At 41.1% G+C, this 12,045-nt stretch overlaps 1 protein-coding gene across 3 annotated transcripts in view; it reads right to left on the bottom strand.

Moving 5' to 3' along the window:
- Window positions 1-450: 450 nt before the first annotated feature.
- ATE1 (arginyltransferase 1) overlaps window positions 451-12,045 on the bottom strand; it is a 77,532-nt gene continuing 65,937 nt past the window's right edge. For all 3 annotated transcript variants that reach the window (XM_018563957.1, XM_018563956.1, XM_018563955.1), the window contains exons 9-12: window positions 11,799-11,980; window positions 10,289-10,388; window positions 2,117-2,237; window positions 451-1,073 (exon numbers count right to left, since the gene is read on the bottom strand). In XM_018563957.1, coding sequence (XP_018419459.1) covers window positions 895-1,073; window positions 2,117-2,237; window positions 10,289-10,388; window positions 11,799-11,980 — 582 coding nt within the window. In that variant the 3' untranslated portion in view covers window positions 451-894. The remainder of the gene's footprint in view (window positions 1,074-2,116; window positions 2,238-10,288; window positions 10,389-11,798; window positions 11,981-12,045) is intronic.

The raw sequence follows: 12,045 nt of genomic DNA, 5'->3' as shown, positions 1-12,045 counted from the left end.
TAAAGACCTCAGGCCCAATTTCTGACAATAAAAGAGAAGGCAAAAAAGAACAACAACAAAAAAAAGACCTTCGGACAAATAGCAAAATGCACATTTGAATATATTTTCCCTGCTGAAATATTTCTAATTCCAAACTCTTGTACTCCACACACCAGCCATACTGGGTAGCCAACAGGATGAAAACAATATTTTCACTGCAGCTTCCTGTCTGACCTCCCTGCATGGTGGACATCATCACATTGAGGTCCGCCCTACACTCCTCCACCAATAAGCTGCCTTAGTAACTGGACTTAAAGGTATTTGCCTGAAGTACTGCTGGGAATAAAATGAATGCTTCATGTTTACCTATTTACCTGCAATCTGTTTACAGTTTATGGATGCAGTTAGAAGAAAACAAAAACAGTGCATGTCAGGTCTTGACCTACAACTGCAGAAGACATTCATTGGAATTAGCTACTTTTTTGTACACATTCCTATTACATACATTGCACTGTTTTCCAACAGTAGACACTTCCAGATGCTGACAATTGCAAATGTTTTCAACTGATGGGAATTGAGTTTAGAACCTTAACGATGGGGCCTTATAGAAGTTACATTTAAAAAAGAAAGAAGTAGTGCACATAACAGTGCGATATCATCATTTTATCCTGATGGAGTTGCTCTTAAAACAACAGCTAAACATAAATCAGCTTGGGTTGATTTGAAAACCCATTGCATAGTTCTCCTATACACTACAATGAGGAAGAGGACTGAGCTATGGAGAACGGACTGATCCATATCTCTTTCACTCATACCTAACTGGTGAATTAATTCCCGGATTTCCGATAATAATAATAATAACATGCAGTCTTCCTACAAGGCCAGTCCTTCAGGGGTCATAAATGCAGTGGGCTCTCAGCTGCGGTACAGTAACATGCGCTCGGCACAGGTCTGGCCTACCAAGCCAGCATATTGTTTAACAGTAGTCTCATCATTTGGCCCCTTGCGTTTCTTCTTGTATATGCTATAAGGCATCACTGTACGTTTGTGGAGGACTCGAACCCGGCCCAGTTCTGTCAATCGGTCTTTGTCTCCTGTGAAGTGGAAAAGAGGCAATAAGGCAATGTTTTAGAGTAGAGTAATGATTCCCAACCACTGGTTCATGAGCCACATGCAGCACTGTGCCATCTGTGATGTGCTCATCTATGAAATACTCACGCTGTTTGAAAACCTTCTGCATTCTACACTTCAAGAACCAAAAGGCATTACATCCCATCTCACTTTAGAAAATAAGAAGTAACCTAAATCCTATTCAATACTAACAATACTTCTTTTTTTTTAGATGCTGATTTTTACTTAGGGCACTGCAAATAGTAATGATATATAAAGTGCAGTAATCCATATCAACCAATTAGAAAGCATCTCGTAGCATCCAGTTACAGTGAAGAAAAATCAGTTTGCTAGGAGTTACTACATTTTACACATCTTTACTTAAAGTCTAAATGAAATCCACTGGAGACTGATACAAATTCTAAACCTACAACAGTCTCTTTCAGCCTTTGCACTGCTAATATAAAACAAAACTGGGCATAGCTTTGCAAAAATAAATCATAGGCAGAAAAGTCATATCATGAATGACAAAAAGAATATGTTTCTTTATTTTAGGGAGTCGTTATGCCCAGGCCCAGCTACCCCCTAATCATTGCTCCCTGATTTGCACAAGTCTATAGGAGCGCTAGCATGTCCTACCACTGTTTGAATATAGCTCGTGAGATGAAACAGGTTGGAGGCCTCAATGAGGTTATTGAGAAGTTATTTTCTTGGAACATTTGGGTGGAAGAGTGACATAAATACAGGAGAGTCTGTTAAGTCTCTGATGGACAGAGAAGAATTTGATTCTGATCTGTTTTGATCAAATGTGTTTTCACAAAAACATCTGGGGGACAGCTGGCTTCCAGAGACCACCTCCTTCTGCACTGACTCTTTATGAAAGAAACAATATGGAATCATCTCAGATTTACCACATGTGACATTAACAACAACGAAAAACCCCATATGACACCTACAATCATGGGAAAATCACCTCAAAAGATAAAATAAAAACGACAAATGAAAAAACATCCTAAAAGGCACTCACTTTCTTCAGAGTTGCTGTTGAAGCGAGAGTATTTAGTGCTCTCAAGTAGAGGTACACACTGCTCTATATGCACCCACAGGTAGCTCTCGGGACAAAGGAGTTGTGAAGGTTTATACTGACCCTAGAAAGGAAAAAAAACAGAGAAAAACACTTAACAGGCTTTGAAACTGGGTTGCTTACAGTTTTCTTTTGATGTACCAAAACACAGGCTTATAATTATAGCATATCACATAGTCAGGTATAAACTCAGTGCTGCATTACTTGACCAATCAAGCTTAAAGGAAAACTATGAGGTGAGTGCTTTTCACTCACCTCATAGTTCTAGCCGACCTGTGACAATGAGACTGTCACAGGTCTGCTCAGTCTATCGGGAAGTGAGCGAACACATACCGGCGTTCGCTCACCTCTCCATCCTGTCACAGCTCTCTGCCGTGACAGGGGAGTGGCTGGATTCCCCCCTCCCCACTCCGATCCTCCAGCGCTGGCTGGCGGAACGGACGGGGGAGGGTACAGCTGGCTCTGCCTCTAGATAGGCAGAGCCAGCTGTCACTCACGCAGCTGGGCGGATCCAGACATAATTGTCGGGATCCGCTTCAGCTGCAGCGTCTCAGTATATACTGCGACGTCTCAGTATACCGCAAGCTGTAGCTCGCGGTATACTGAGCTTAGGGTGACGGGAGGACGCTAGTTTGTGTCCACCCGTTATCCTAAGGAGAACTATGGGGAAAAGCCCTGACTCCATAGTTCTCCTTTAATCTTTGAGATTAAGTCAGCCAATCCCGCTGTGTAAAATGAGGAAGCTCGGTCTTACTGTATACTGCCTCAGGTTTCAACAATAAGATATGAAACACCAGATATTATTGAGAATTTTTAATTTAATAATAATAATAGGGGCTCTTCTAAAATGTAATGACAAAGGACAAATAAAAGCTTTCACTGAAAAGAAGAAGGCAGATACTTACCTCTCCCTATGCCCACATTGGTGAGTGCTGATTTAATTTAGAGAAATCGTCTCACAATGAGAAGTGTTTATTTCTGAAAGGACTTCGAGGCGCGGTTTGAGCGCTGTTCAGCAGCACAGGAAGTGGGAGGGAAACCTTCCTGTCTGCAGGGATAATTTATTTGAACTTTCTTTTTAGTTACAAGTGGTATCCCTGCTGTAAGGGTTAATTAACGTTTTGCCCGGAGTTCTTCTTTAACCAGCAATCCTAACCAGGCAAAGACATAAAAAGCTGTTTTGCTTCAATCCGAGCTTGGCTAGTCACTTGCAGTAAAGTTTGTTTAAGATGGTGAGAGGGATGTGTGCTCCCTTGTCAAGAAAAAATTTAATAAATCTGAAAACACAGCTTGGTTTCCAGTTGGCACATCCGTTTTCAACTTAAAAGCCTATTCCACGGTGCCATGCATTTATGTGTACTCACCTGAGTGTCGGTTCCTAATTATAATTTATCTAATGTTCTTCCCCCAACAGGAAATGGCTGTTTTTTGACTTGCTCATCATTATTTATCTGTGTAGCAAACACAGATAACACTTGCATGCCACCTACTAACCCTTTACATGGAAGTTAAGGATTTGTCTAGTTAATGGCCGGAAAAGACTAATTGCAATGCTGATAGAGACTTATCACACATTGGATGTCTGCTTTCCCACTTGCAAATATAGCTCGACCTTAAGAACACTATGCTGATGATCAAAAGGAATTAAAAAGGAATTTAAGTACACAGAAATAGAACATTCCTTAATAAATGTTTACATGTGCTCTAAAATAAAACAGATACATACATGCAGGTCATGGCAGCAAATGACTGTAAGGACACCCAAGGAAATATTAGTGAGTCAATGCAGTCCTAATTTTAGTGCTTAGCCTTCAGTATCACGGAACACAAATCTGCAGATAAGTTCTACACCCACAGTCACCCAGAGCCAAGAGTGCATCTTTACTGCATGCTGGACAATGTCTGCTGTAATGGAAAGTTGATCACAGAGCTAAGTTCAAAGCATGCACTGGGCAAGTACGCGCTCTAAAATGTATACTGCTTATGTATTCTGGAAGTGTCCAAACTGTAGGGCTCCACATCAGTTTATTTTTCTGGGACTCTTAAAGTGACACTAAACTTAGAAGTTAAATCTTAAAGATGCATTAAAGTATTAGGAAAATTTTTATCTTATTTGTGTATCACTCGGCTGCAAATCCTCGAATCATCTCTGAATTGGATCTGACACTGTCCTTCCCTCTGGAGGGTGGTTACTTTTGTTCCCTATAGCTAAGCTGACTATATGTCCCGTTTTTAACAGGAAAGTACCGCTATTTTTTCATTTTTCTTGTACTTTTCAGAGGTCCGATATTGTTCTATGTACAATCCTTGTTTTATTGATTGCATTTAATAATCTACTTTTTTGAGGTTGTGGCTTTGGGGTTCTTGGGGTTTTCATGAGCTGTAAGCCATAATCATCACAATTATGACAAATCACGGCTTGAATTATCTTGCTTTGCATGTAATGAGTCTATCTCATATATTAGTTTCACCTTTTAAGTTGCATTAGTGAAATAAATGAACTTTGCACGATATTCTAATTATTCGAGTTTCACCTGTACTTTAAAGTATGTATTGTGAAGTGAACACGCCTTTAGCTAGTCTACAACTAAGGGCTACTACGACCCTGCATGATTCAGATTTTACAGTATGTGACTGTTTATATGTCCCTGTTTAATATTATTTAAATGTTGTTGCTGTTATAAGAGGATATAGACTGCCTAAATCCGGCCATACATGGCTTTACTTCCAAATTCAAGCCATGGTGGCCCTACTGACACCAGCTGGCATGACAAACTTTGACTGACTAACCAAATGAGACGAGTGAAAAATCAGCTAAACAGTGACTGCATCCAATCGGATTCCTCTATCCAAAATGTTTAACGTGGATGGGGGAATTGAGTGGTTTCTCTAGGTCAGCCCAGAGATTGAGAAGAAATAAATGAGAGGCTGAATGAGAGAAATCTTTACATGCATGGCCAGCTTTAGTCAGTTCTCAGTAATAGCATATGTAAAAGTTCAGTAGCACCAACAAACATCTGTGAGACTCTCTTTCTTTGCTATAACAATCACTTCTGATGCTTGAGGACGGGAAAATGTCTCTATAGGCCAATTTTCATAACAGCTTGCAAAAGTTAAGCCATGTATAGCCACTCCATAAGAGGGGACTGACACTGTATTGCAAGGTGCCAATTTGCAACTACAGATGTTGAAAATGTTGCTGGATAATCTTATACAAAGAAGGACTCGAGTTCCAGGCCTGGGCGGCTAAGTTGACACAGGAAACCACCGTCAGCTAATTTAGTTTGGTAACTAAAAAGCCTTTTTAAGTATTGCCATGTAGCCCAAATATTGGCACATATACAACAAGCCCCGGCACGACAACATCAGAAGCAGACAGCAGCCCTGACCCCCACCCCTTCCCCCCACCCTGCCTTCTGGAGACATTTCAAAGTGAACACTGGATGGGATTTGTTGTAGGGTCTGAAAATGTTGTTTGTTCTGTCATATCCCATCTAGGAAAGGACTGCACTGAGATCAGCTGGTAACAATGGGGAGATTTAACACAGTGGAGTCTGCACAACCTCGTACAGGGGTTAAACACACACTCTGCTCTTGCATTCACATCTGCAATCTGTTGCTGCACAATAACCCCATGTTGAGATTTTTATTAAAAGGGTATTAAGGCAGCTTTGCAGTTTAAGAGGAGCCGTGCTGCATAAACAAACCTTACCCTTAAATGTCATCAGTAGTGTATTAAAGATAGCAACACCTCAGTAGGGAATAGGTCTGCGAGGTCATGAGAGAGACAGACTATTTCAAATTAATCTCACTTGATGAACCATTCAAAGTATGGAATGTGTGCTAAATTCCTCCATTAACCAAGATGAGTATCATAAACTTGGCCATACATCACAGGCCATGCATATAAAAGAAAAAGTATTCTTCGTACCTATAGATTCTTCCCATCACTTACCACACTTGCACTGCAAAAATGACACTTGGAAGATGTTTGATTGCTATGAAAATACAAAAACACCTTTGTACTTTTTTTTTTTACAGTTTTGGTGGCAAACTCCAGCGCTGACTGCTGTCTCCTGTGTCCCATGGTGTCTGTGCGAGTGCACGCTGCCGGGCTGCCTGCATTGACTTACCCTGTGTCTCTCCTCTTCTCCCGTTACCATACAAGAGAACATGGCTAGTCCTCAATCTGTCCTGTTAGACATCACTTTAATTTAAAAGTACCTAAATAATATCAACAATTAATGTCAAAGATATGAGAATTTGCCTTTTTAAAACTGCAGTAATGAGTGATTTAAAAGGACTCTTTCATGATACAAAACAACCAAGTGAGCGGCCTCAGATGGAAGCTGCTAATGGTGGCTCTAGGATAGTGAGATTCACCCAGCTACTGGGGTAACTGTATATACTGTATATTCAGGATACATACTGGACACAGGTGTATGCGATACAACATATACAACCCCGGTATTGGGTTGGTGGTGATAGTATTTTAGATATATCTATATATGTTTGTAGTATGACTGCATTGATATCACTATGCCTTTGGCAGATGCCTGCTATGGTGTTGGCTTAGTTTACTTTCCTTCCTTTTTTCCCATGTCCACTGGAGGAGAGATGTTTGTCACCATCAGTGGGTCCGTATAGGAGGTTTAGCAACACGTACCCTCTAAAGAGGTATATTGTTTTAAATAAGATTAATGGCATACAACTGAAGAGAATATTACTGCTTATTTAATGTCTTTCTCCCAACAGCCTCCTGAAGAAGCAATTGACCTGATATTGCGAAATGCGTTGCGATGCAGCTGCTCCAGCCTTTTGGCCATATCAGCTTTTTGATATTATACAACTGTAAAAACGGTATCCATACAGATTGACATCAATGAATTGTGAACATACTGATTTAGTTGGCCAGGCGGGATAGTTTCTCGGTTTGATGCATAAGATGTGTAATTTTTTATGTATTATTTGTTGGTATTTTTTGGGGGGGTTGGGGATTTAAATAAAGAGCTGACATTTTAAATAAACAAGTTGTAGAAGTACTCTAAAACAAAATCAGAGAGTAACCCAACACTTGTGAGATCATTTTATTAAAGAATAAAGAACAATAAAAACACACAAAAGTGCAGTAGTAAGCCCTTATAGAATGCAATCAGACCCGTATTGGCTAGCCACACAGAAGACACCGATTAGCCAGATAGCATGCCGCATCACGCACGATTGTCTGTATTTGCGGCTCACGATGTGAGGCAGCATGCCAGCTGGCTAATCGGCGTCTTCTGTGTGGATAGCCAGTACGGGTCTTACACTTCCTATACTCGGATCTGATTGCGTTCTATAAGTGCTTAGTACTGCACTTTTGTGTGTTTTTATTGTTCTTTATTCTTTAATAAATCGATCTCGCACCATGTTGGGGCGCTCTGTGCTTCTGTTTTAGAGTTTTTAGTGAAGATTCCCTAGCCCTTTTGAAGGAGCAGCACAGTGTGTGAAGATTGTCCTCCACTTTTGGGACAGCCAATCCATCAGCTGTCACTAGCGTCGGGTCTCAAGTGGAAGTTGTATAAGTACCATTTAAGTCTTTTTCACTTCTTAAATGCTTTAATTTCGGATGTGGTACTTCCTCATTCCTATGGTGGCAGAATAACTTTGCTTTTAGTTATACCATTTAAAACTTTTATCCCCCACCCACCCAAAAAGATAGCTGTTGCTGTAACGGTTTAAACATTATTTTAATTTAGATGAACTTTAATTTGTTTGTTCCTTACTTAAAGTAATTCTAAACCTAATACGTTCAGCTAAAACTGTCAGCAGGGTGACCACATTGCAGAAGGATCAGTGTTGTCACCCTGTCCGAGCTCTTGGTTATGTCCAGCTTGGGTGACGATCTGATGTCAAATGGTGGCAGCAGACATCTCTGGGCAATAGATTTTGGGGGAAATTAGCCACTATTCCTGTTAGAATGAATGCTATTGTTTGCTCCTTTTAAGCCAGCAACAGAGGTGTGTGTGGCAGCAGTTCCCTCCTTTCACCTCCACAGCATAAACATACACGATCAGCTGAGCTGAGTATGCATGGTCAGCAGTTATCACAGCAAAATTAACTAACTATTCAGTGGTTATTTACACAGAGCTGACTGCAGTACACTGTGAGTTGGTTGCTATGGGTTACGCCAGTTTGCGTGTCATCATTATGACTTGCGTCGATTTACAAGTCCAATAATCTTATTAAGTCAAGGGATGGAAAAGAGATTTTCTCATCTGAACAAATTCTCATCTGAAAAATAAAAACACCACATAACTTTTTTATGGCTGGCACATAAGCTATGTTTTCATCAAATAGTTTCATACTTACACTGTACTGGTGCCATCAGAAGCTGTGTGAGGTTTTAAAACTTGGCCAACACACGCAGGCGGTCAGGAAAAACCAATTCTTGTGTATGGTTTTGTACTCAAATTCTGTGCGACACAGAGTGGCTCCAGCTTTAATTTATTGCAAAGGGCAAAGACTTAGCGGGTCATTACTGTTAATAGGGCATACGGTATATAGATCTCTTGATTGTATCTAAAATCCATGATTCAAAGCCCAGAAAACAATCATTTATTCATGATCCAATGAAAAATCAATAAAAGTGGCCTCTGGGACACAAATACCGATTTGAATAATGACAGCAATAATAAACGGGGCGTGGCATGGAATGGGAACTTCTGGTTGGCGGCTTACCAAGGTCCTGCAGGGCAATGTGCGCCAGCCCAGCTCTTTTTCAGAATTCTTGGTATGGAGCAATACCTCACCCTCTGTAAAAACAAACCAAATCTTTGGATTCTCAAAATCCCAGCAGGCTTGCATGCTCCAGACTGCAAAACCAGCATGAGAGACACAGGCATCTAGGAAGTGAGAAGTGCCACATGGCAATATAGATGGCTAAGGAAATGACTAAGTCCTGCATACCAATTATTAATGCAGGTGACTTGCATAGGCTTCATATGCACAGGATCATAGTGAACACTCACTTCAATTAAAATAATGACCCTATAAAGACTACTTATAGTGCTCTGTGAAGTGTGCATTAGGCTGAGACATATGAGGTGTAGTTTCCCACTGCTAACAGAGGAGATTAAAAAGTACCTCCTCTATTTTTAAATACGGACTGTATGGAAGCTGGACTGCTTAATTCAGATGCTCATTTCAACGCTGCTGAAAGGAACCAACGTCCACTATGTGACATCATTGTCCCAAAATGAACTCATTCAATATACTGCCCACACATTCGAAAACCCATGTCTGTATACATAGAAGACAATTTTTAAGCACCCTCCTATGCAGAGTTGGGGGACTTCGCATTTCACATTCTATACTGATGTAACATATGCCATACCAGTCTATAATGACGTAACATATACCATCTAGTTACTCCAAGAAGCCTAAACTCTAGAGTCCCTAAAACAGTAATGAAAGCACATACATTCTAAGGCCTGGTTCACACCTAGGCGTTTTACAGCGCGTTCCTACGCGCTATAAAACGCTCAACAAGGAAAACCAATGATTGCCTATGGGCATGGTTCCCACCTGGGCGTTTTACAGCGCGTAGGAACGCAATGTAAAACGCCCTGTGCCACTTTGGGGCATATTTGTCCCGCGTATCCATTGGGATACAGCCAGGTTGCACTCAGAAACACGCGTGTGTTGCGTGGTTTTTTTACAGCAATTTGCGGTAAAACCATGCGGCACGAAATGCGCGGCAAACGCGCATATTCTGTACGCCTAGGTGTGAACCCAGCCTAACAGTGGTCTCTCTGCAGAGGTCTGACATGCCCCCTGCTAAGTCACACCTATAGCTCTGCATTTAGAAAAGCTCATGCCCCCTACTGATTGGAAAGCTCTAGCTATTGCATAGCAGGGGGTATGTTGGGCTTCTACAGATAGTAGATAGGAGAGTATAAGGATTTATGTTTTATGTTACAAGTCTAATAATAACAACTGTTAGACTAATTATCCTGTTCAGCAGCTGTAACATGGATGATGTTTACCATCCTACAACATAAAGGCATCTCTTTCATTATCTCATTCATTCTTTGAAATGTACATTCAGTAAATATAAAAACGCAATCTGCTTACCTTGTACCTCATTTTAGGACAGGAGTGGATGTAGAACCCCATGTAGTAGTAGCACAAGTCAGCAGCCTTTGCCTGTAATTCCCGGGTGAATGCTATTTCTCTGTTGGCAGAATAAAAAACATAAAGTACAGTCGTTCAATGCAGTTGCATATCATTGTAAGATAAACAGGACCTGGGAGCTTCTGTCGAGGGGAGTACTGTTGGAGTCGAGGGGATATGTGAGCTTTAGCTGTTCGGAGAGCTACTCTCCGAACAGCTGAAGCTGACCTATCCCCTCGACCCAACAGTAGAATAAACGTTCATCTCAGAGAGCATATAACTAGTCTTAACCATGCTTTGTGTTAGGTCTGAACCATTTTTGATACACCTATCTACATGTGTGTAAAAGATTAACTTTTTAAAGCTGAACTCCAGGAAAAAGAAAAAAACAAACATACTCATGCAATGGGGCTACTCCACACTACAAGGACCAAATGCTCATTTATGCCTAGGGTACCAGGAAAAAGGTTTTTACTTACCTTATCACATGTTCCCCCAGCGGAAGCTGGCATTCTTCTTCCTGACACTCCGGGTTGTGGGTGTTCCCCTGGCGTCCTTACATGCGCTTATGCCATTGGCCCTGAATTGTGCTTAATGACGTCAGGGTGCCTGCAACTGACAGAGCGCCTTAGAGAATAGGGCTGCGCAAGCTGGTCACATAGCATGGAAGGAGCCTGCGGGTGCAAGGGATTAGGTAACAAGTTCTTTTTACTGGTACCCTAGGCATAAACAAGCATTAAACCCTTTCCCTGTGGGGTGAACCCAACACTGGGCAGAAGTGTAAAAGCACTTTTGCACAGGGGTATCTTATCTTGCAAATGTTTTTTTGCAGCAGCCATGGAATCATTTCCCCCTCATGTTCTCTTTGCTGCTTTGCCCTCTCCACCTACGGCTACTGGCCGTGTAAATGCCCCTCAATTCTCTCTATGAGTGGTGATGTAACTACTTCCTGAATGTGAGGATCCAGGCTGCGTGGGCTCACAAGTCTGTGCTACCCATCTGTGACTTCAAGGACTGATTGGCAGGCAGAAGCCTGCTGAATCCATACGATTGTCAGGTTATGCAAATACACAGGATGTGATATCGGCACCTACCGCAGCTCTCCACCCAGTGGCTGGGCATCTCGGAATTGTTCAACATGGATGACATCACAGATACGCAAGTAATTGAAAGAAAAAAAAAACATTTTTGTGGAAGGGTACTATTGGGGAAAATGTAATAGTGTCCTGGAGTTCAGCTTTCAGTGTGGAGACTATAATACCGAATGATTATCTGTAGTGTGCAGAACTGATCGTCCACTAGTCTGCAATGGTAGCATAAATATAAACAGTAAAAACAAATTCTACATTTTTTATAACAATATCTCTTCAACAATGTGTTCTTGTTTCTTGTGTCTAGTTTCACATATGACCTTGCTTTATGTGATTAAGAACTCTAATTAGACAGAAGCAAATACTCCCTTTTTTCTTACCTCAGAGCAGAGTAGACACCAAGAGAGAGGAAGGAGTAATCAGGGTCATAGTAGAGGTAAACAGAAGATATACAATAAGGAAGGATGTCAATGACACCCACTGCAATTATCTTCCCATCCAACAAGTACTGCTGGTGAAAGGAGCCATAACCACAAGCAAGACCATCTGGCCGGGTCTCTGGCTATTGAGAGAAGAAAAAACACACATATAAGTATATATATATATATATATATATATATTATTTTT

Source organism: Nanorana parkeri, unplaced genomic scaffold, assembly GCF_000935625.1.
Source record: "Nanorana parkeri isolate BGI_ZX_2015 unplaced genomic scaffold, ASM93562v1 scaffold713, whole genome shotgun sequence".
NCBI lineage: Eukaryota > Metazoa > Chordata > Amphibia > Anura > Dicroglossidae > Nanorana > Nanorana parkeri.
This window is presented reverse-complemented; position numbering and strand designations above follow the sequence as displayed.